The 25,414-nt window shown below is 40.3% G+C and overlaps 1 protein-coding gene across 1 annotated transcript in view; it reads right to left on the bottom strand.

Moving 5' to 3' along the window:
- Window positions 1-25,414, bottom strand: part of DNAH5 (dynein axonemal heavy chain 5) — a 202,250-nt gene that overhangs the window by 152,643 nt on the left and 24,193 nt on the right. The window contains 11 exon segments of the mRNA XM_030551718.1: window positions 1,595-1,731; window positions 3,507-3,606; window positions 3,707-3,897; window positions 4,881-5,120; window positions 5,684-5,858; window positions 9,298-9,443; window positions 10,956-11,127; window positions 16,443-16,649; window positions 21,640-21,961; window positions 23,055-23,140; window positions 24,021-24,128. Of these exon segments, the coding sequence (XP_030407578.1) occupies window positions 1,595-1,731; window positions 3,507-3,606; window positions 3,707-3,897; window positions 4,881-5,120; window positions 5,684-5,858; window positions 9,298-9,443; window positions 10,956-11,127; window positions 16,443-16,649; window positions 21,640-21,961; window positions 23,055-23,140; window positions 24,021-24,128 (1,884 nt within the window).

Below are 25,414 nucleotides of genomic sequence, written 5' to 3' on the forward strand. Positions count from 1 at the left end.
CATCTAATATAGTATAGACGTGATAAATTGACGGCTGAGGGCTCTCCCATTGACTCCGGTACTCCACCAGAACAAGAAGCGCAAGCGGAGTCAACGGGAAAGCGTGAGCTGTCAACTTTCTGCAGTGAAGACCCCGCAGTAAGTAGATCTAAATACGTCGACTTCAGTGATGCCATTCATATAGCTGAAGTTGCACATCTTAGATCAACCCCGTGTGGTAGTGTAGATAAGCCCTTAGTCGGTCTGGTGGCAAATTCAAATAGAGGAGGCATTTTCTCTTCTCTTTGGATTATCTCTCTTCTCATAGCCAAGAAGAGTTTTGAGACAAGTGTGCCTAATTAGTTTGCAATCTTTATTTTTTTATATTGCCTTTGGCACTTTCCAGTAACCCACTTCCATATTGCAACTTCTGAATAATGAGAAATAAACATTACTTTGGGGTTTATATATTTACATGCCTATGAGGAAATAACCACTATCCTGGATTTCTACCAATGTCACGTGCTGGACATTGCTATTAGATTCATAGGGCAGTAGTGGTTCACTTTTATGTTAGGCAGAACTGTGTTTAGGCCTTTTGCACACTGATGATGTACTGTGACATGCACATTCTCATCTGTGCCCTTTATTCCATCCATGAATGTATGCATTTCTGGCCAAATCTTCAATGCAGTTACCAGCCCTAAATGATGAGCTGGGTTCTGAGCAGATACAGGGTAGACCAAGGTAAATCCCCTTTCCCAGGCTGCAGAGCACCTTCAAAAGCCAGTGGCTCTGAGTAGGCCCAGCAGACACTCATTGCCCATACAACAATACAGTATCTGAGCCTAGGGTGACAAGACAGCAAATGTGAAAAATCAGGACGGGGTGGGGGTAGTAGGAGCCTACAAGAAAAAGATCCAAAAATCAGGACTGTCCCTATAAAATCGGGACATCTGGTCACTCTAGGCTCAACCCTTTCACACCATGAACACCATAGCGTGCAAGGAATGTACACCCATAGCGTCATCTCCCCACAACCCGACCACTGCACCTCAGGCAGCTGAACATCTATGCCCCACTCCGCAACTGCAGAGGCAGCAGCTGGATTTTCCTCTGAGGGCTGAATACACCAGTCTTACTGAGGGACTCCCACTAGCTTTGGCAGAACTTTTATTTCAGTACTCAGGATCTTGCCTTCTCACTAATACATTTCTACAGTAAGTATCTTGGTCACTAGTGAAAAATTACCACCCTCATTCTGTCATAGATCATGAAGATGTACTAGCTACACTCTTTCAGATGTGTCCAGTGGGGTAGTTCACACCCTGGGGACTTGTTATCAATTTTTAGTTTTATGTTAAACATAAACTTGAACTCCCACAAAGCTTTCAGAGCTGTGTGCTTTTTTACTGTTCAGAGTTACCCTTTCTAGATATGATGCAACTACAAATGTTCTCTCTCCATCATCACAGTTTTTCTTGTTCTCATTAAGCAATTTTTATAAACACCATCATCCTATATGCATTAGCCGAGTGTTGTAGGCTCCTTATATTTCATGGCATACGGACGGTGCCATAGATGGTAAGATTCAACCATAACCCTACTCACTTACCTTTTTGGTAGAACTGAGGACAGTACTAAGTACGGAGACCAATTTAATAATTTCCTTGTTCTCAGAAACACTTTTGTAGTAGTTTTTGTTTTGCACTGGAGCAGGCAAGTTTGCAGTTGCTACTTCTGAGGTGGTATCTAAAAGGACAGAGTCATTGGAAGTATTTGTAAAAACCAATTTAAGAAAATGTTATAAATCTCAGTTCGACAAAACTCCCAAATTGAAGACATGTGGTCTCTCAATAGGCATTCCCTCTAAGTCTTAATATTTTAATCAATCAGAAGAGTATAGTCAATTTTACGAGTGGTTGATACAAAGCCATTCTTCACCAAAGACACCTAGTGAAGAGTCAATCCTTGTCACCAAATAGCCACCTGTTCACTTCAAGCTCCCCAGCACCGAATAGGGCAGTGCACTCTGTTTCGGTCTCATCCGAACAATCCCTGTTTGTCTTTCTTTCTTTCATGAGTTTATATCATGTCATTCACTTGGAGTGACTAAGCCAAAAGTGTGTTATTTGGAAGCAGCATCAACCAGCTCTGGAGGAAGATAAAGTCAAATCATCTCAAGCAGAGGGAGGTGGGCCACCATTCAGGAATATTGATATTAAACAAAGGAGGATCCCAAAAAGGCACCTCTCCATCCCATTTGCTAAAAAATGGAAGTACTAAATTAGCATTATGTGTACTTAAGTATTACTTCAAGGATGGTCCAGTGATTAAAGGTGCTAGCCCAGAACTTGGGAGACCTGGTTTCAAGTCCCTGCTCCCCCACAGACTTCCTGTGGCAACTGGGCTAGTCCCTTGAACTCTGGGCCTCAGTTCACCATCTATAAAACAGGAGTACTAGCACTCCCCTATCTTACCAGGGTGATGTGAAGATAAATATATTAGCAGGCTTGAGGCATTCAGATACTACACTAATAGGGACTGCGTAAGTACCGAAGATAAATAGATACAAACAATTTGGCTTAAGTTCAAATTCACTCCAACACTACTATAAATCACCACCCAGGAAGTAGACACCACCTTAAAATGTGTTTTTAATCATTTAGGTATCTGAATGTAAGTGGCTGCACAGGCAGTCACAAAATAAACTTTGTCTTTAAAAGTCCATATCGCAGCGTTAGTCTACTTGCACTCCATCCTGAAACCCTCAGAGCAGCTTCTCTGTGACCACTACAATCACTTGTGCAATACATTTTCTTATACTGAAGAAAGGAAATGTAAGTGCACTCTGCTTCTGGTGTAAAGTAACATTATAAAGGGGTAAGTTAAGTGCAGGTCTAAAGACTATACTGTGACTGTGAAGCCACAGTGTACACTGGAGTGGGCATGGGAACATTCTACCATAGTGGAGTCCCCACAAACATTTTGGCTACCTCAGACAGAATTTCCATGAAGGTACTGGGAGGGCTAAACCTCACAGAGGCAGGGCTGCCACAGCTTTAGCAGGGTACAGTTAGCACTCTCCTTAAGCCAGTTCAGGTAATTCAGATGGGGGATGGGCGGCCAGCAATATTCTTCATCCCAAGCCACTTCCCACGAACCGCGGCCAGTGGGAGCCACAATCAGCCGAACCTGCAGACGAGGCAGGTAAACAAACCAGCTCGGCCCGCCAGGGGCTTTCCCTGAACCAGCGGTGGACCGGCTTTGAGAACCACTGCTGTAGACTCTCCTGGTCCTCATATACCAGGATAGCAAGCACAGGGATTGTGCCCAGCCCCTCACTGTATTTGTATCCTCTTCTGCTCACGCACCACAAATCTGGCCTCCAGGGTGCTATAAGATTAGTGTATTCTAAGTGATATCATCTTCATATCCAAGTAGTTATACATATCCCAGAACACATATCGTAGGAAAGACAACATTTATGTCTAAATCTTAGGCAGTGATATTATAAAGTTAATTACCCCGAGCATTTTTTACTCCAGTCTCTCTCATTCCATCATCAGAATCACTGTCTTCGCTACTGCACCGCAAAGCAGCTATTTTTCTTTCTAGCATTTTTTTCTGTGTAGGAAGTAGAATGATCATATTTATTTTCTGTCCAAAATTTTTCATGAGCAGTATTTTTAAATATATTTTAAAATGAAGTCTACTGAAGACAAACCTTAGACAGTCTCTCTTTACTCCACTGCCCAACTCCTTTCATGACACTGACAATACTCTCGACAGCTTTATTAAGTGTTTGCTGTACCTCATCCAAAGCTGGCATCATAACAATATTTGGGATAGACAGGTTAATGCTAGTCCGAAAAATAGGCTGAGCACTCTGTTTTTGCTTAGAAGCACTGTCATTGTCTAAAGGAAAAACAAAACAGATTGCTCTAAGTACAGTTTTAAAAACCTGTACAGTATTCTTTATTTTGTCCATGGATATGAAACTAAACCAATCTACAGTGATCTGTTTTCACCATCAATAGCTTTTTTTAAATATAGCATATTGGTGGTTACTGAACTTAGTACTGTTTAGGGGAACACTTATTCCAGCTACTTATTTTGTAACTGAGGCTGCATTAAAAGACTCTGAAGTCAACAGCAACACAAAAATCCTCTAAACTCCTGTGCCATTACTTTATGCACTCCCCCCACCACTAAAGCTAATTGGTATACAAACATTTGAACAAAACTATTAGCAAATAATCTGATTTGTGCACTCAAATACAATTTGTACATTAAATAGGATATGAATTATTGAATACTCAAATATTGTGGTGCACAAAATTGCAGATGCAACTTAGATGAAAGATGGAAGCCTCTAATTTTATTTATGTCTTTAAAGGTGGGCTGCCAAGAAAATAAATTGGATTTGTGTCCACTCTCATGATATATGAACAAGTCCTAAAAGATGTGTGTTTGTCTGTGGCAGCTTGTCAGCTAAGAAGCAGAGGGAGTTGATACCTGTAGTGTCAAAACCTCTCTATACAAACTTCAAGACCCAACAGGTTACAGTGTCCCAGCTTTTCAGTTAGTCTGGTCACCCTGTGCATGCACAAGGCTGCGCCTACTTTCATACAACTGGCCCCAAAATATTTATATTTAATTTTGCCATAATAAACATAACCTACCAGTAGCTGGGGATTCGTCTTTTGGGGAAAATTCCCTGGGAAAATGTATAACGCAGGCTACTGTGGTGTAACAAGCCAGCCCACAAAATTGCTTGTTCACCTATTCCACCCTCCTTTGAAGATCTGGCATTGGTTTAGCATGGTACTAGGATACCATGTCTAATTGTTCTTTTCGGTACACTAATTAAAATGTAAAGTAGTAGAACCTATGGCTACCTAAGAAGCTGATTGCAGAAGATGCATGAATGCGCTTGCGTATGGTCTCCAGAGTGTTTCGAGTGACCTTCAAAAGGGCATCAATATTGCGGTGATTGAAGTGGATAAGCAGTTCTTGGGCTTCTTCCTCTAACATTTCCATCTCCTTTCTCTTCTTCTTTGTTAAAGGAGGAGACATCCCAGCCATAATCTGACTTGCTGTATGAGAGGATGCCATTTTGTCCTTTCTCCCTTCCTCCTCTGTTAAAAGCAAATCAGTAAAATTATAGTAATTTAGAACATAATTTATTAAACTATGGAGAGAAACAGGAATGCAATTACAGGTCTGGAAATTAACAAATTTTTAATACCATCTTCATAAAGAAGTGTAAGAGAGTGGATGTCCATAATGTCTTGCCCATGGGTAAATCACTTTGCAGTTTACAGTGACCTGAAGCCTAAATTCTATATTCAACAGACCTAGTAGATTTACCCCTGGGAATATGAAGATATGTCTTTCTGCCTGTCCAGTCAAGCCTTGTTCTTTCTCTATGAAATGGGGTGGCCAAATAATGCCTATCAGTGCTAGTTTCTGTGACATGGACACTTGGCTGTGCGAGTTGGATTGATATCACTAGCCAGCTGAAAGGTTTCGTATCACCTTTCATTAACTCTAAACTAGATTCAGGCCTGTAATCTGTAGATGTGAAAGACTCTAAATATCAAATTAACTATGAGCCCTCTGGGCCTCCAGCATATTTTATCTACATGTACAGACTAAGTGTGAAGCAAAAGACAACTGCTTTTGAAGTGTTTCCTCTTACCTGTATTTTCATTCACCTCATTCATTTCAGCATTGACTGGAAGCAGAACTGACTTCTCATCTTCTCCTTTGGAATGCACCTCTGTGTCCAATAACATGTTTATCAGCTCATTGGCTGCTTCTTCCACCAATGAGCTTTTCAAATGCAAAGTCTGTGCACCTTGAACACAGAGCTCCTATCAATAAATACATCAAATACTGTTGAGTCTGGTTTTTTTTTTTAGTTTTGCTGGCACAAACAACTTTGAGTGGTACATTATCCTATGAGTAATCCCACTACCATCAATAAGACTAGACATGAAATAAGGTATGTAAATTGATCAAGTGTGCAGTGTCATGAACTGAAGCAATCTCATGATTATTTTGATATTTGTTTTTCTTAAAGCGCCAGAGTCTGGTACTGCATGAGAATCTCAGCTTTTATTAAAAAAACACTTTCTAGGTTTAATTAATGTAAAAGCTCAAAAAAATCAGAAGGCACATAGACAGCCAAATTTTACTTTTAAAATATCTTGATTTTTGGGAAGGGGCCTAATGCATGATTTTGAACGATTATGTTAGCAATAGCAAGTCTGGCACGATCAGGCTCGCTTAACAATAGCGTTTTTCAAGGTCATTTTGTTTAGTTTAATGAGTCACAAGACTTTGCTCAAAATTTGCACCAAACTATTAAGTTTTCATAAGGAACACTAGTGAGAAAGGGAAGAAGCTGCATAATCCAGTCTGTCCCATTTATATCAGCAAATTTGTTTTGTTTTGTTTTCTTAAAAAACACTCTGCAATTTTGAGTCAGTAAGACAGTCCAAATGGAGCATTAATCAATTCCATGTTATTCTTTCATCAGGTCACAAGGGAAATATTAGTGAGCGCTGCATTCATGGTTAAGATTGGCAGGCGGGATATCAAAACTTTTTTAGAGTAACAGTGATTAAAGTGAAATAGTTAACAGAAAGTATGGGAAGGGGACAAAATATTAACACAGAGCAGTTACATATCTATTCTTATTGTCATTTCATTAGGGCTGGTCAAAAGTGTTCAAAACAGAAAGTTTAATTTTAAATTGAAAAACACGAGGAAGTTCCCACCTTTTCACTTCTATTAATTTCCTGTTGGAAAAAAAGCGAGGAAGAGCTCCAACACTTAACATTGAGAAACTGAAAAAAATTTTTACAAGTTCAACTGATTGACAAAAAGTTATGACTTTTAATAGAAATCATGTTACTTTACATAATGAAACTATTTCAGAACGTTTCAATTCAGCCTCTGATTTTGGACCTGTGATCAATAGTGAATGCAGCTTTGCAGAAGCGCTGAAGCAGCACATGTGATAGACGGCTTCAATAATTTCCAATGAGATATCTTTCCATCCTGACTTTCTAATCACTAACCTGATGTCTAAAGGATCAAGATATCTTTCAAGAAAGTTAGTCTTCTCTGCTACAGGTATCTGCAATTGACTGCACCTATAACACGTCTCCCCACTGTCAGCAGAATGTCAAAAATCAAATATCAGAGGGGTAGCCATGTTAGTCTGAATCTGTAAAAGCAGCAAAGAATTCTGTGGCACCTTATAGACTAACAGATGTTTTGGAGCATGAGCTTTCATGGGTGAATACCCACTTCGTCGAAAGCTCATGCCCCAAAACGTCTGTTAGTCTATAAGGTGCCACAGGATTCTTTGCTGCTTTTTCAAAAATCAAAATTCATCTTTAAGAGGTCAGCTCTAAATCTTTTATTTTTGCTACATGTGTTATAACTGTATTAAGACACTACAGAGTAAGGCTGATGGTCTCCTTTCTTGGGTGCACTGGAGGCCGATGATTTCACCTCATATTCTACTGAGAAGTTTCACACAAACAGGTATTCTAGTTCAATATAATCAATAACTGGAAAGATTTTCCTTTAGCACATTTTAATGTTCTAATATATGTAATATACTATGCTTCCAAATAATCAAGATCACTTCCAATTGTGACTTAGGATTGGTCTGCACATTTTGTTCCAGTGCAACTATTAAATTAAGGTTGTGACTTTTTTTTCTTTTTTAAATCCAGTAAATTACGCCAACACAACCCCTAGGGGGGGATGCAGTTATTCCAGTATAAAGGCAATGCTTCTTTTCTTTCCCTTATGCGAATAAACTAGAACAGTGTAATGCTCCTTTATCCCAGTTCAATTGCATCCACAACACAGAGTTGTATCCTCACTATGCTGGTATAGTTAAGTGGTTCAACTTTTCAGTTTAGACAAGCCCTTACTTTGCCACTTTGCTCCTGTTTAGAAGCTATTCATTCAGGACTGTTTTCACTACTATAGGTGTATTTGCATCAATGTACCTACTAGAATCCCCATATTTAGGGTTACCACAGCAGCACTCCAATTCTTATCCAGCCCTAGACATTTTCTTATCTGTTTTCCCACTTATTGCTAGCTATCTAGATCCAAATTATAGTTTTACCCAAAATATTTCAAATTTACAGATTATGGATGCCTATTACCTTTGTATCATTGACCACTGAATGCATTGGGTGCTTTAAACTAACCTCCTGCCACCAACAGGTTACATCCTAACTACACTGAAGGGAAAGTATTCAGGTATGATTACTTCTCAGAGGGTCTTTCACTGAAATTATATTACACACTTGCCTAGAAATGCACTGCTTGCTGTATCTTACTGCTTTAAGAATCATGGAAATCAGACCATGCTAACACTTACATGAGTAGTCACATGACATCACTGCGACTACTTATGGACATAAGAACTAGCTCCATGAAGACAGTTAAATAATTTGGTTAGTTGTTCTAAGAGAAACCCTGGAACTGAAAGCCTGTGGAACGTCAGTTAAAAATTAATTTGTTCTTTGTTTGCAATTTTAAATTCTGTAAGTAATTCTAACACCTCATTCCAGAATTCACTGTGATTTAACCAGCAATACTTGTTTTCACTTGCCTATTACATGTGAAAACTAAAAACTTGAATATGATTGGGTTAACTCATACCCTTCTGTGGGGAATGAAGTCTTTCCAAGGATCATAGAGCTACTCTTCTGTAGTGTCTCAGGGATAGGGTTTGCCTGTGCACCGGCCCCCTCTATCCCGATCAGCTCAGGAAGCCATGAGGAGAAAAAAAAACCTGCAAATTCCAACCATCTCCATAGTATTACTCTCCAGAGCAATTGAGAGCTGACCCCTCCGGACAGCCAAAGCATGTTCACAGGCACCTCCAGTCCTTTTTGCTTCAAAGAAACCATGTCATGTCAAGTGTCAGACCTCTAAGACAGTGAAAGGAAAAAGGGTGACTGGAAGATCTTCAAATTAAGTTAATTGGTATAAAACAGGACAAGGAGTAACTACAATAGTCTGTCTGACACTGGAAGCTCAACAAGCCACCTCATAATTGAAACATTTGTGCTTTTCCTACATTTGTGCATCTTAAACATGTCACTCTCAGAGAACTGGGACATTTTTAGTCATTCTCATTATCAAATTACTTCAGTAATTTAAACCATTAGTGCAGTGTTCATGTCTAATGAAAAGCAAGTCACACTCACTCAGCAAGCACATACTTCAATGTAGAGTAACTAAACATATTTTTAGAAGAGTAAGTCTCATAACCTTAGTCATTTGGAGAAATTCCTCACAAGTAAGTGGTTCATCTTCTGGCAGTTCACAAAGTGGCACACTGTTCATTTCTTGTAGAACAGCATCAATACGAAATTCTATCAGATCATTCACTCGATCAAGCAGCAGCTCCAGCTCAGCTTTCCAAACAAAAGATCATATTAAAAAAAAAAAATCCAAAAGAGGTTCAAAGGGAGGAGATGGTAGTTGTTATGAAGCCCCACCTAATTCCTTTCTCATGCTTTTGTCCTCAACATGCTGATATATTTGGACTGATCACATTAGACTACATCAATTTTTCTTTCATTTTAAGTGTTATGACTTAAGGAGTAAGGTTTATGAATTAATGAAATAAAGTTTTTCTAAGAACTACCATTTTAGCATGTGTGCAACAGACGATGTGCAGCAAAATCTGGCCCCAGTTTCACTATCTACTACTCAAAAACTCAAAATTTGCAATTAAGAAATTTGCTACTTATGAGCGGCAACAAGCAAGCAAGTTTTTTCCTTTATACTAGTTAATTTACTGACCGTCCATATATCCAAACTAATATTGAAACATTTTGACAAGGTATACCACCCTGCACTTAAATAACATTTTTTAACTTCGAAGAAGCTTGCAAGCATTATCTACACAGGTTTTTTTTCTTCTAGATGTTTCAGTTGAGAGAGCTTAAGTGACTGCTCAAAGCTCAGCATACCTGGATCTGACAAGAATTAACGATGGAGTACAATATGTGACAAACAGCCACAATCAGGGACCCAGGTCATTTATGGATAGGTAACTTAATGTTGCAGGATTCACTTTGTGAGTCATGTTAAGCACCATTTCCTGTATTTTCTCCTGATACAAGTAATTTTAGTTATTAGAGATGAAGGAACTTTTGGATGGGATGTAGGTATCTTTGGCACTAAATGGGTCTGAAGTAAGCCAGATCTGTTGACCTTTGGGACAGGCTACAAAACCCATCTCTTCTCCCAGGCTGTTGCAGACAAAGGTACATGCCATACAATGTTATTTATATTCTCTTTTCAGTTTTTGGGGGGTGGTTTTAGTTTTGTGAGGCCTGGGGAGTTTATTTTTGCTTGTCCCAGTATGACAGTACATGCTAAAAATTCAAAAGGCACTGGAGCCCTGGATGGCAGCTTATGTATTAGTGGATTTACAAGAGTTTTAGAAAAAAATGCAAACTCAGTAAGATAAGAAGTTGTTCAGTGACAACATAAGAGGACCTTTAGGTAAAGGTGCAGAGAAGCCCAGACAAGGTAGAGAATGATATGTGGGAGCTGCTGGGGAAGTGGAGGAGAATATCAAAATGGTGAAGTTTGACAGAGTTTGCCCCTTTCCTTCTTATTTTCTTCAAGTATTGGCATGGCAGCAATATTGATGTATAACCCATACAGCCCCACTGCAATTCCAGAGAAGTCAGTGAGATTGAACTGAATTTAAGGCAGCTCAGAATTTGGCTCCCATGGGGTGAATAAGCATTACAGTACATTACAGGTGAGAATTTTGGTGTCTTAATTTATGCAACAGTATAATTTGTATAATAAAAAATGAATATTGCATTTAACATTGGACGTATATCTGGACTGAAGCAAACAACTCAGAGTTTAATGGAAGAATACTGATTCACTACAAGCATACTTACCTAGTTTGTCAAAAATATTATTTATGTATTTCTCAGTGTTCAAGGAGGTCCAGTTTAGTGAAGTTAAACCAGGCTGGATAGCATCATCTACATTAGCTAAGTGAGGAGCCATTAGATGATCAATGGGTATTTGTATTTTTGATTTAATTCTCTTATATTCTGCCAGCATCATCTGAAATAAATGGAGGGTAAGAACACCAATTAACAAGCACGATGCAAACCTTTTGCCATGCTGATATTTGCATCCAGTTAATTAAAAACAAAGTTCCGCTCATCATGAAAAGTCAGGTTTTTATTATTTTCCATTTTATAAAAAGTATTTTTGAAACAATGAAACATTTGATTCTTTTCACATTGGCTTTAACTCTATATTTTTAATGACACTGCTAATCCTTAAGAATCCTAAAGTCTCCTACAAAAAAATACCACGAACACTTGATCACTGAAATGCACTGCCACCACTGCACAACATAATTGGAACAAAGGGAAGAGAAGAACTAACTTAAATGAAGCTTTGAGGGGACCTCAGTGTCACTGTCTAATCCGAATTAGAATTCAGCTAAGATAACAAAATTAACATCCTTGCTGAAAACAAAATGTTATCTTGAACATATTGATCAGGGCCTCTTATATTTAATCTAGTAGACAGCACTTCCAACAGTGCCACTTAGTACAATGACAGGATACACGTCTAGTTCTCAGAGCCTAGTACACCACCTAGGGACAAGTTCTAAAAGACACCCTTTAGCTTTGGGTACCCACCTTAACTCTCTTAAAGCCTAATTTTTCCACAAGTGAGTGAGTATCTGCAAACTAACCTAAAGCAATTGTAGTGGCAAGTGGATCCACACCTGTGAAATATTGGGTCTCAGATGACTCAAGGTGGGCATCCAAAATTTAAGGTTACTTTTTTCAGTTTGGTCTCAGGCCAAGATACTGCAGCCAAGTGTGGATGGGTGCAGCATTCTAACAGAGAGGAACACTTTAACATGAACCTACCAATGACTATCCTGAGTCAGACCAATAGTCCGTCTAACCGTGTATCCTGTCTTCCAGCAGTGGTCAGTGCCAGATGTTTCAGAGGGAATCAACAGAACAAAGCAATTTTGACATGTCATCCAGTCCCAGCTTCTGGCAGCCAGAAGTTTATGGACACCCAGAGCACGGGGTTGCATCTCTGACCATCTGAGCTAATAGCCATTGATGGACCTATCCTCCATGAACTTATCTAATTATTTTTTTATCCCAGTTATACTTTTGCCTTTCACTACATTTCCCAACAATGAGTTCCATGGGTTGACTAAGCATTGTGTGAAGAAGTACTTCCTTCCTTTAAATCTGCTGCCTATTAATTTCCTTGGGTGACCGCTGGTTCTTGTGTTATGCTAAGGGGTAAATAACACTTCCTTATTCACTTTCTCCACACTATTCATGATTTTATAGACCTGTATCATATCCTCCCACCAGTCATCTCTTTCCTAAGCTGACCGGTCCCAAAATTTAATCTCTCCTCATATGGAAGCTGTTCCATATCCCTAATCATTTTGCTGCCCTTCTCTGTACTTTTTCCAATTCTAATACATCTTTTCTGAGATGGTGTGACAGGCTGTGCATACCCCACACTAGCAAGAAAGGGTTAATCCCACCCTCAGACCATGCTGGGCATGCTCCAACTGCTGTCCTAGTATAAAGGAGAACAGCTCAGCTTAGTCTGGGATGAGTGCCAAAGAGGAAGGATGCTTGGTGGAAACTCCAGCCCAGGAGCCGCTATAGCCCTTGCCTGCGGGAGCCAGAGATCCTGAGAACCAGACGGGAGACCTGTTGCCTACAGCTAACCAGCTGCAGTCAGAGTCCTAGAGAATTACCTGCACCAAAGAGCCCGGAGACCCCAACATCAAACAGACCACGACTTCAGGAAACAGGGTAAGAAGTGTCCCAGGAAGGGGGAGCAAGTGAGTTGTAACCCCCTTAAAGCAGAGTCAGTGTGTTGCAGCAGGATCCTTGCTGACTGGCTGGTGGACACACTTGCCACTTGCAGGACCCTGGGCAGGGACCCAGTGAAGTAGGGAGGGCCCGGGTCCCCCTACCCCGGGTGTCACCCCCCGGGTGGCGGCCCCTGACCCTGGCCACTTTGTTTTGGGTCATTAGGTCATGCAGCCCTAAACATCAGCATAGCCACTTTCACTCTGGCCATTGAGCCAAAGTATCTTGAATCCCAGGACAGTCTGATAGACTGTAACTGCAGTGCCATGACACCCATGATCCAACTCAAAGGGGAACGGGATGTGTAAACACTGCAACAGATGGGGTGACCAGAACAGCTAGCAGTATTCATGGTGTGGGTGTACCATCGTGGCATTATATTTTATTTCTTATTATCTATCCCTTGCCTAATGGTTCCTAACATTCTGTTACCTTTTTTGACTGCTGCTGCACACTGAGCATGAACATGCTGAATAGCACAGGTCCCAGGGCAGATCCTGGGAAGCTGCGTTATTTACCTCTCTCCAGTGTGAAAACTTACCATTTATTCCTACCTTTGTTTCCCATCTTTTATCCAGTTACTGATCCCTGGGAGGACCCTCTCTCTTATCCCATGACTCCTTACTTTGCTTAAGAGCCTTTGATGAGGGACCTTGTCAAAGGCTATCTGAAAGTCCAAGTACACTATATGCACTGCATCACCCTGTGCACATGCTTGTTGACACTCTAAAGGAATCCTAATCGATAGGTGAGGCATGATTTCCCTTTACAAAAGCCATGTTGACTCTTCCCCAACATATTGTGTTCATCATCCATGTATCTGATAATTCTGTCCTTTACTATAGTTTCAACCAACTTGCCTGGTACTGAAGTTAGGCTTAACAGGCTGTAATTGCCAGGATTATCTCTGGAGCCTTTTTGAAAAATCAGTGTTTGCTGTGTTAAGTAGTTTTGACATTAAATGCTAAAAAGGTTGCTAAATTGTAAGAGGTAGGTTCAGTTTTGGTGGGTCAGGGGGTTAAGTCTATATATGGATCTGATATTGGTGTTAAAGTCTTTTTTCTGCAATACCTTTTCATGTGACCTAAATGATAATACAAGTAAATTAGTAGTCAGAATTTTGAATATTTTTGAGACCCAAAGCCAATACTTCTAATTTTTTTAAAGAAAAGCCATCTTTTAACATCCCAGTCAAAAGATATCATATGAAGACATTCTGACAACTGGTGATGCAGTTTTAAGTTTAAACGGAGTTAGCAGAATATGTTTTAACAAATCTGTGAATATACCTGGAAATTTGATATAAAGATATCCAGAGACTACAAACATTTACTTTGAAATATACTTGTTTCACTACTGTGTGATCTTACCACATAAAACAGCATGACAGGATGCCACTGCCCACCACTGAAATGTATATATAAAGGACGACAAAGATTGAAATGGTATTCTATAAACAACCTGGTTTATAAGTCCAAACCAGTTGTTTAAATTGATAAAGTGACCTAATCTGCTTCAGTTTCTTGAAATCCAAAAGTTTTGAGTAGGAACCAATCTACAGGCCTCTTCCTGAACTCTCCACAGGTTTTACTCGCCAAGAGTTCCTTCTCAGTCATGCAAACATGACCCACCTCAAGCTCTATTTCCAAGAAAGGGATCCTGCATTACCCAGAACACTGACTTCTGTTTCCCAGCATGATGAAACAAGAATGGTCAGAAACAGGCCTCCTTTCCTCTATTTTATTATACAGGAATCTCAGCAGAGTCACAGGGCTCTTTCTTGAAGTGGACCAGAGCGCCTCCGCTTCATTCTTTGAAATCAGAATATTAAGCCAATGAAATTTTCCCCAGGACTTGCTTCCTCTCCTGAAACCCAGTCTATTAACAGCAGCTAAAAGTCAGCTTTGATCCTCTCTGCTCTGAGCCAGACCAATGGGTCTCTAGAAGAATGATGGAGATAAAAACAGTCTAGGCATAAGCTTTTTACTGAAACCCCCTCCTCATGCCCCAGTGACAACTGGCTCTCATAACTCAAGCATAAACTTTCAGAATATTTTTTGAGATTTGTCATAGTATAAAACATTTGACAGCTTCAAAGTACTGAAAAAGAATCAAGCAATCATTACACTGCCCATATGAGAAAATAATTATGAAGAAAAGGAGCAACAAGGGGGGTGGGGTGAGCTGAAGGACATGAGTTAAAAAAGCTTATATTATATACTCGTATTGCAGCAGCACGCGAAGACTACAGTTAGGACTAGGTGCTATACAAAAAGGGTATGTCTACACTTCAATAAAAAACCCATGGCATTGAGTCTCAGAGCTCAGACTCGGGCAGCAGGACTAAAAATAGCAGTGTAAATGTTGGGGCTTGGGCTGGAACTTGGGCTCTGAGACCCTCCCCTCTCCCAGCCCTGTGAGCCAGGCCAGCTGCAGCCATGGCATGGGTCTTTTATTGCACTGTAGACATACCCAGAGAAAATGAGAATCCCTTACCCAAGAGCTTGCAGTAAAATCATGAGATTTCCCCATCAGCCATCTTCCATCCTTGGTCACATTCTTTTGAGCCTAATGATTGCTGCTGGCTTGTATCACTGCTGATGACAGCTAACTTGCAAAAAGGAAATTACGAGACCAGGGGAGAAACCAAAGATTCATCTTCTCTCTGCATCGTCTAGCACAGCAGGCCCAAAAAGTACACCAAACGTAATGCTGGTGAAGCAGCTGCACTGCCTAGTTACTGGACTCTTTGTGCCTATCCAAGGCACAATACTTTTAGGGTATGTCCAGACTACCCACCGTATCGGCGGGTAACGATCGATTTATCGGGGATCGATATATCGCATCTCGTCTAGACACGACATATCGATCCCCGAACATGCTCCCGTCGACTCCGGAACTCCACCAGAGCGAGCAGCAGTAGCAGAGTCAACGGGGAAGCCATGGCCATCGATCCCGTGCCGTGAGGACGAGAGGTAAGTCGAAATAAGATACGTCAACTTCAGCTACGGTATTTCTGTAGCTGAAGTTCCATATCTTACATCGACCCCCACCCCCCCGCTAATGTAGACCAGGTCTTAGGGGCAACTGCTGGGTCGGCATGCCTCATTGCTGTCCCCTATCCAGATTGTGCTCAAAGCTGAACCACAGTTGTGTTTGAGAAATGTCAACTGTTTTGCCTGAACTCATACAGCAATAAGGATATATTACTTAGGAACTGCTTCCACCCCTCCAAACTTCTATACCTCAATGCCTTCCTTCCACACTGCAATGCCTCCTAGAGGTTATGTTTAAGGACAAAGTTATAGTAGCACCTAAAAAATTGCATGAAAAAGATGGAGGTGAACTGTCAAGTCCTTTTCCCACCTTAATCACTTTCCTGGTGCATAGTAGTCTGAATTTGTTCATTTTCAATGTTTAAATAAGATAGTATTTTTATCTTTCATGAAATTATTGGAGATTTCAATAGCTCTATGCAGAGCTAAACGAATAAAATAAACCTACCTGCAGTTGATTGAAATTCTTCTTGTATGAGTCCTGCTTTTGCTGTAGAGCAATGGCGAAGGGCGGGATTTCAAGGTGCATGTGAGCCATGCACTCTGTTTCCCGAATTAAAGTCAATATCTGAGGGTCAAAATTCACAAATAATTCTCCTGTCTCTGGAGCCTTCACCAACAGGGATGCCTGAAGCCCTGTTTTTGTTACTTCAATCTGCAGAAAACAAGAAACAGTCTTGCCAAATAATCACAACGAAGTCAATACTATGCTCGGAATTTGGATTCAAATATACACATAAAGTCTGAATTACAAAAGTGCTAGTGGAAACAAACTAATACTCAAATCTGATACAGTCTGAATCTAAGCTTAATATCACCTTCATTTAGATTAGAGTGAAAAACTGCCTTCCTGCCAAGCTAAGTAACTACCTATATTTTCTTCTGAATGTTGGGCCTGTTGTAATAATTGGGCCTACAAGTTTACCCTAATTGTGAGCTCAACTGTAAAAAGTGGGTAATGATGCATGAATTGTCACAATGACCTATTATATAAAATTGTTTCAAAAAAGGTAAAGAAACCCAAAAAACTAAATTAATTTAAATAAGAAGGGTTTCACTAATACCACTCAAGGACTGTTAAAATCATGCCTGGGGAACAAAAAAAGTTAAGGACCAAAAATTTATAAACAAAACTGGTGTGTCAGAAATTAGGACTAATTAGTAACAAAACAGCAAGGAAATGGGCTATTCTACCTGTCCCTCCTTTTTACGGTCATTTAAAAAAAAAAACCTTTGGGGGACAAATTAGCTTCTGGAGCTAGCTTCACCATCATGACTGCCACTCCTTCTGTCTCCTGGGACCCCAGCCTTCATCATCCTGATACGAAGAAGTGTCCTGACCAATCTGGGCAAAAAAATGGGGGTGGAGCCCAGATGACATTGCCACCTCTTCTAGCTCCAGCTGAATCCTGACCACCATGCGGGTTCTGAGACTTTATCTCCCCTATCCTTTCCCACCTTATTTCTTTTCTTTCCTATCTCTCTTCTTTTGCTTTCTGTTTAATAAGAGTCGGGCTTAGCTGGCCAAAGCTACATATTTTGCAACACTGCTGTGAGCCTGCACACCTAAAAACAGTGCCCTAAACAGCCTGCTAACAAAACAATATGCTGTGCCTGTGTTTTCTCAGTAAGTTTACAAGTACTAGTCAACAAGAAAAAGACAGAGCTTCATTTTCTAGCTTTGCTATTCTCTTCTCTTCTCTTTTGTGCGTGTTTGTCTTTTTAGGAAATGGAATCCAAGTTTAGCAGCCGCAATAACAGCTTCCGCCCAGCTCAATTAACTTCTCTTTTCGTCAAAAAGGACAGCTATTACTAGTTTTAATACAATCGAAAAAGCTGTCAGACAAGGGGGTTTTCCTTCTAAAAATTCTCCCTCTAAAATATGGAAACAAAAAGTGCTGTTAAAATAAAAGACTTACTTAATACTTTAATAAGCCCTTCTCCCACCCCTTCCGCCTACCCCCACTCCCACTAGCACTTTTTTTCGGTATCTTCAATAAGAGGTTTAAAAGCTTTTAATGGTGTGTTTGCTATGGTACTAAGCAGGCTACGGTCACTATATACCAAACTCCAAACCTTGTTTAAAACTGTTTAACATTCAACTGGAACTGGGTTATGTTAACACCTTTAGCTCTTTGGGAACCTTTATTCCACCTAAATTAATCAGGCAGGCCACGAACATGAAAATTAATGCAGCAACACAGATCGGAGCTATGAAGAAAGTAGTGTATCAAATAGAATGGAGAACCTCCCAAGACCATAGAAATGTAGGGCTGAAAAGGACTGTAAGAGATCACATCATCCAGCCCCCTGCACTGATGCAAGATCAAGTATTCCTAGACTATCCCTCACAGGTGTTTGTCTAACCTGTTCCTAAAAACCTCCAGTGATAGAGATTCCACAACCTCTCTTCGAAGGCTTTTCCAGTGCTTAATTACCCTTATTGTTGATTTCAGATCAATTTTCCAGTTTGTCAAGGTCTTTTGGAAGTTTAATCCTGTCCTCCAGAGTGATTGCAACATCTCCCACCTTGCTGTCATCCACAGGTTTTATAAACATACTCTCCAATCCATTATCCAAGTCACTATTGAAATGACTGAATAGTACCGGACTCTGGACAGACACTTGCAGGACCCCACTAGATTCATCCTCCCAGTGTGGCAGCAAATCACTCAACTTTTTTTTTTAATAGTTTTTCAAGAAGTTGCAAACCTACATTATAATAATTTCATGTAGGCCACATTTTCCTAGTCTATGAGAATGTCACATATAACTGTGCCAAAAGCCTTACTGAAATCAAGCTACATCATATCTTCTGCTTGCCCCGTTCACTAGTAACTGCGTCAAAAAAGGAAATTAGGTTGGTTTGGCATGATTTGTTCTTGACAAATCCATGCTGGCTATTACTTCTAACACTATTATCCTCTAGGTCAGGGGGCTGGAGCTGCATGTGGCTCTTTGGCTGCCCCCTTGTAGGCAGCCATTTTTTGAGGGGCTGCGAGGTGCAGGCTCTGGCTGGGAGATGCTTACCACAGGTGGCTCCCATCAGGAGGCACAGCAGAGCTCTGGCCCCACGCCAGAAGCTCTGGCCCCAGGTCCCAGAAGCAGCCGGCTTCTGGTATGTCTCTGTGCGCCCCTTGGGGGAGGGGGTCAGCAGGTCTCCATGCACTCCCCATGCCCATAAGCAGTGCCCCTGCAGCTCCCATTAGCCGGTTTCCGCCCAATGGGAGCTTTGAGGACGGTTCTGGTGGTGGGGGGCAACGTGCAGAGCCACCTCCCCTCCCCCGCCAGTGGCTCGCAGAGACGTACCAGCAGCCGGCCACTTCCAGTACCTTACCTGTGGTAAGCGCCTCCTTGCCAGAGCCTGCACCTCGCACCCCATCCCGTACCCCAACCTCCTGCCCCAGGTCAGAACCCCCTCCTGCATCCAAACTTCCTCCCCAACCCCACATCTCCTCCTGCACCTCAATCCCCTGCCCCAGCCCAGAGCCCGCTCCTGCTTATATTCATATTCAAATGGCAGAAGTCGCATTAAAAGTATTGGTGAGTAGTAATAACTTCAATATGTTCAATTATTATTGGTTGATAAATTCTAACTCTACAAGTAGCTTTGCATGTGATGTAGCTCCCGAAATATTTTGGTCAAAGACAAAAACAAAAAAATGGCTCTTCTTTGAAAGGTTACCGACCCCTGCTCTAGGTGCTTACAAATTTAATAACATTTTAAAAAATGACAAATCTGTATTTTTAGTTATTTGGGGGTAAGTGGAACACAGCTTCTTGCCTTGTATGGGAAATAATCTCAAGCTGAACTACCTGCTGCTGCTATGTCTCAGCCATAACTATGCTGTTGTATGTCCATTCCTCATTATTATCGCCCCCTTGATCATCATTATCAGTTCAAAAGTTGTAGATAATGGCTGCCTAAGCAATACTCTGCCATGTGATTTATCTCATGTTGGGCACAGTATTTTACTTTCCAATCAGAAATGTAGGAGAGCTTTTCACCATATTTCAAGGGCCAAAACACACTTATAGAGGCTGCTCATAAATTCAGTGCAATGACACATTGAACACATCTGCAATAACTCATTATCTCAGGAAGCTGTCAAGTCATTTCACATTTTGCAAGTTCATTAATAACAATTCAGCTAATATGACTGTACATTACTCAAGATGTTACTGTTCCATAACATTCATTGTGCAAAGAAGGCAGCACAACTTTCCCATAAAGAAATTCTGGAGTTCCCACATTTCTGTTAAGAGATTCATTATCCCCTCCACAATAGCTGGGGTGGGGCAATCCTTTTCCTCATGCATTTATTATATCTTTTTCACTTAATTTTTTTTAAACACTTCTCCATGAAGTATCCCTTATGCCTCTTCCCCTCCTGTACTAACATAAACACACAAGCCCAGTATTGCTGCAAGCTTACTTTTAATGTCCAAATTCCTTCATCACCAATGTATGTTGAACAGAACTAGACTGACAACACAACAAGAGATCATGGTGGTAACTATCTTACTGTAGAAAGAGGGAGATGGACAAGGTAACACTCTTTTAGCAAAAATTAGGGATAGAATAGATCTAGTTGGTGACTAACCACTGGAATGGCCAAAGTGGTCTATGCAAGAAGTTGCTAGCAGCACAGAGGAGGAGTGTTTCTGTTATGTTCCCAATAACTACTGGACAGGCCATCTGGAGACCAGGTACAGAAACCAACTCTAAAGCTCTCATGGTAGGATGTAATGGTAAAGACAAGTCCCTCCAGTATCTCTAAAGCTTTGCAACATGTCAGCCAGGCCACATATGTTACCACCAGCTTGAAACTCAATAAGTCATTCAGCAGTCACTGATGAGCAGTGAATATTTCTAAGTGTCCATCAAATCCCTATTTCAATAGAGGAAAATCATACCTTGTCAAGTGGGTGTACTAAGAAGAGAGCATGTAGGAAGCTTTTATCATCACAAGTGCTCCTACAGCAGCAAAGAAGGAGTCTAGCCTTGTTCTCAGGCACTGAGATGGCAGTCTAGTCCATATCCATCCACCCTCTGTGGCTTCAAACAAGTATGATCTGCCAACACAGTAATGCCACCAGCCCCCTGATGCTGCTATGAACAGTAAGGATAGAATTTGCCTGTAGTGCATAGTATGCTGCCTGAGCTAGGGACACATCTCATTTTGAGCTAGGCACTTCAACAGGAAAGTTGGCCAGATTCTCTTCAGAAAACAATCTGTGGGACTCAGCAGAGTATGAGGGCCTGCGCCTTGATTATGGTTTAAGTTCTATGCCGGCCCCATCCCATGACACTTTAAAGCAGCCTAGGAAGTGCTCTAAAGTTCAGCTGTTGGCCATAAACTCCAAGAAGCCATCTGCCAGTGGAAAATAGCCAAAGCACAGTAACACTCTGGTCATTCCCTCTCCCACCCAATTTTTACCCCCATGCTGGGAGCTGCAGGAGAAGGTACAGTAGCTACCTATACCAATACTCTGCCAGTTAAGGACTTCTTATACCATGGCAATCCACTTATCCCATGTTTATATAGCTTCTAACACTGTAGGTCCCTAGGCATCAATATAGCTGCAAAAATACTAAAAACAATTCAACTTTCACCGTCACATCAGCAAGTGAAATATTTTACCTGCTGAAGCCATCCTCTGTGATAAATAACCTCAAACTCCAAGAGGACTTTTGCCACTTTGTTGTAGTTGCGGACTATGCGCTTGGCTTCTCCTGTCTGCAGAACAGTGGGATGCTGTTGGAAGAGGTCCATTGGTTCCTGGATCCTGTGGAAGAGTTGGCGTGCCCACAAGATCTTACCAGCAATTGGAGGCAGGTTACGAGCCAAAGGAGGGTCATTTTTCTGCTTAGTGTACAGCTTAGAGACCATCTCAATGTCATGACCATAGTTCTGAAGGATTTTCTGGTATTTTTCATCAATGCCAAGACTGGGGATTTCTAATCTGATTAAAAAAACAAAAAACAAGGATGATCATTGGAAAATTTGCCACAAGACTTCAGTGATTAGGGGGCTCTTCTAGTTTTCAGTTTGAATGCACAATCATTTTTACACACTTTTGTATGCTCTGTGGAGGACAAATGCATTCTCAGCCTGACATTCAGCAACACCTTCCAAAATACATTCCTACAAGCAGAAACTAGGCCAGGTTTAGACAGTGTAACAGAAAGTGTTTCTAAATAAGCCTAGAAATATCCTTCTATCACCCATATAAAGGGAATCTCACTAGTGCTATCTTCAAGTGTAAGCTCACATGGTTTTTAACAAGTAGTAACACAACCCTGACCCCACCAATGGCATGAAATACAGGAACTCAGTTTTACAGAAGGGCAAAAAAACTGTGACAGTACAGATTGAGCTTGCCCTTCATTCTGCAATTTTAATGATTGAAAGTAGTACTGCTAGCCCATCTTCAGCTATTGATAGCACAGCTAACCATGACAATGCAACACTGAGCATGCTGAATCTTGACATATAATGACAACAAATAGATTTCAATATCCAAAAGAGAACCTTCAGCCCACATGCAGATAGTCAGTTCCTGTGCTATATTTCAATCTTAAAGACAGATAACAATAAATATACTTTGGATACTGCATTAGAGATACAGAACAACAATAAAAATTGAGTGATTTTTCTTTCTAGTGTCTATAATCAATGTAGAAGTTAAATATACTTGACCCAAAAAAAATTAAGAAATTATTCAAGAACTATTATCCTTACAAAAAGTTTACACTGTCATCTAAGGTCAGTAAGATCAGGTGATCTCGCAAATGTGATGGGAATGCAACTGCCCAGAAATAAATTCTACTTATGCAGATTGTCAGAAGTGTTCAGCTTTTCTTTTAAAGCAATCTAAGTAGATCCTTTCTTTTTATCTGAATTGGTGAAGAGACGTACTTAAAATGATTACTTAAGTATCAATTTATGTCCAACAAGAACAAAAGCATTTTATAGCCAATTTCTTCATTTTTCCTTTGTCAAAAGAGGTATGCTGCTCTAGGGCATACTAGATATATTTATAAATATCCCTTTACCTTTCAAATTTCTTCAGCATACTAAGAGCTCTTTCAGTGGTTGGAATCCTTTCAAAGGTGATGTCCATAAAGGTCTTTAACTGATTCTGGAGAAGGAAAATGGTTATACTGAGGAGAGCTCTATGGAGTGCACATATTAAATATACAAAGTACTATTTATCAGTGTGTTTATCATAGACTGTATATGAACACAAACTACTTACCTGATAACAGCCGCAGTTATCCTACTTTGGACGTTGTGTGAAAAGAAAAAAGCAGAAAAGCAATCTACCTCTCCAGTTCCCTCTGTAGCTACAGCTGTTCAACCACGTCAACAACTATAATCTGAGGGAACGCTTTCCTTCTTCAAGGCAGCCAAGTCAAGCTCTTACACGGATATTGGCTTAGTATAGCAATTTAGTTCTCCCATCAGCTTTACATGGCTCCAGTGGTTAGTGTGTGCAGTTTGTCTGGATTATACAGCCCCCTAGGAGCCTGCATTTGAGGATTAGAGGTAGAAACTTCTATTCTGGGAGAAATGGAAGGAGGGGTGCTTAAGTTCTGTAAAAGTGAGCATCCTCTACTATTCCCTGCACTGGAATACTATGTGTGTGTTGGCCTTTATGCATCAGGCTGGTTTTACTAGGAGACAGTTAAATACAATGCGTAGCCTCTATAAACAGTATCAAGAGTTAAGCATTCCCAAAGGCTGTATCAATCTCAGGATGGATAGGAAATGTTAATCCAAAAAGGTTCCATATTATATTGGAGTGATATTAGATTTATCATTCATTCCAAATGGAAATTTGTATTTTTGATCCATGAGCAAAAGCACTCCAAGATCTCCAGCCATTAAATCAGAGCATGCATACACCAGTTGATATTGCCTCAAATGGACAACTTCCCCTTTTGGCATTCCAATCAATTAACAGTAGTAAACCTAGCAAAAAAAAAATAAATCACCAAGCGCTTAATTATGCAACCTACATGAAGGTCACTGGTCTGTTTGCAAAACTCTTCATAGTCCTGGTCAAAATCTGTCTTTCGTTGATCTAAGAAGTTGTACTCCTTTTTCTTCATTGTGGCAACAATGCTCTAAACAATTTTTGAAAGAAAACAAAATATCAGAATACAGTTGCCTTATCAAGCAACCTGTCATGTTCAGTTACTTACATCTGTTGGGTTTACAAGGTTGTGTTCTGTGTTTTCAACTACAGATATTAAAATCTCCATTTTTCAAATGCATAAACAAAACAATCTTAGTGACAGATAAGGAAAAAATTACAACACAGACCACAGCAGTTGCACTTTAAAGCACTCCTGTCTACTGTAAGTTTTAATGTAAAAACTGATAGAAAATTCAAACCCTAGTGATTTTCTCATTTAAACATATTTGTTACCCATAATTTTTTTCTCATACAAGTGTGTAACACTTCCATATAATATACTACTACTTTGCACCGGAGTGTATCAGACAAAGGGAACAAAAGTTCACGTTAAATTTCTAACAAGAACACACCATTAGTAGTATTCTCCTTTAATCAATGTATTCTGTGAGGAAAAGATGAGTATTCAGAATCACATTCCACTGCATGAACAGCCTAGCATTTGTTACTTGCCCACTGTTTCAGCATTGCTGCAGTTTGCACAAATGGAAGCACAGATTGGTTGGCTCCCCAACACCAGTAGCCGATAATCCTGTTAAAAGTTGGGTTTACTCCTGCTGATCAGCCACAGTTCAGCATGCTAGCTGCTTGTCAGGCTCCACTTATCATTTAAGTCCAGCCCCATATTTTTCATTGGCATAGATGGATTCACCATTGTGAAGACATTTTAATCTAAACTTACTGATTTTTTTACCCTTGTTATAACAATTTCTTCAATGAACAAAGTAAATCTAAGATAGCAACTAAATGACAGAAGATTACGTGTGTTCATACTGTTCAATTCAACTGGTAAATGAACTCCAGAAACCTTTAAATGTCAAGTGTTTCAGCCAATCACAAGACCGTGGATACTTATTACACTGCCACATAGTTCAGTAATTTCAATAGCAGCATGGCCTCATAATGACTTTCAGGCCTTTCTTTAATTGGCCTTTGAATTTTACCATCAACAGCTTAATATGATATGTATTATTTCAGAATGAAGCATAAGTATTTTCCCCCTGAACAGAGGGCCTGCATAAAGCTCTTAACATAGGGCTTCAGTGGTGCAATGGCTCTTGAGTGTCTCCAAGGAGTTTTACTCTAATACCATTATCAAGACAATTCTTTATTGGCAACTCATCTTAAGGCACAGCTGTAGCAGTGAAACATCAGCACCAGACAACCTAAATAGGTGACCTTCCATCACAATGTTCAAATACCATGAATTTCATT

The sequence above is a fragment of the Gopherus evgoodei genome, chromosome 2 (assembly GCF_007399415.2).
Source record: "Gopherus evgoodei ecotype Sinaloan lineage chromosome 2, rGopEvg1_v1.p, whole genome shotgun sequence".
Taxonomy (NCBI): domain Eukaryota; kingdom Metazoa; phylum Chordata; order Testudines; family Testudinidae; genus Gopherus; species Gopherus evgoodei.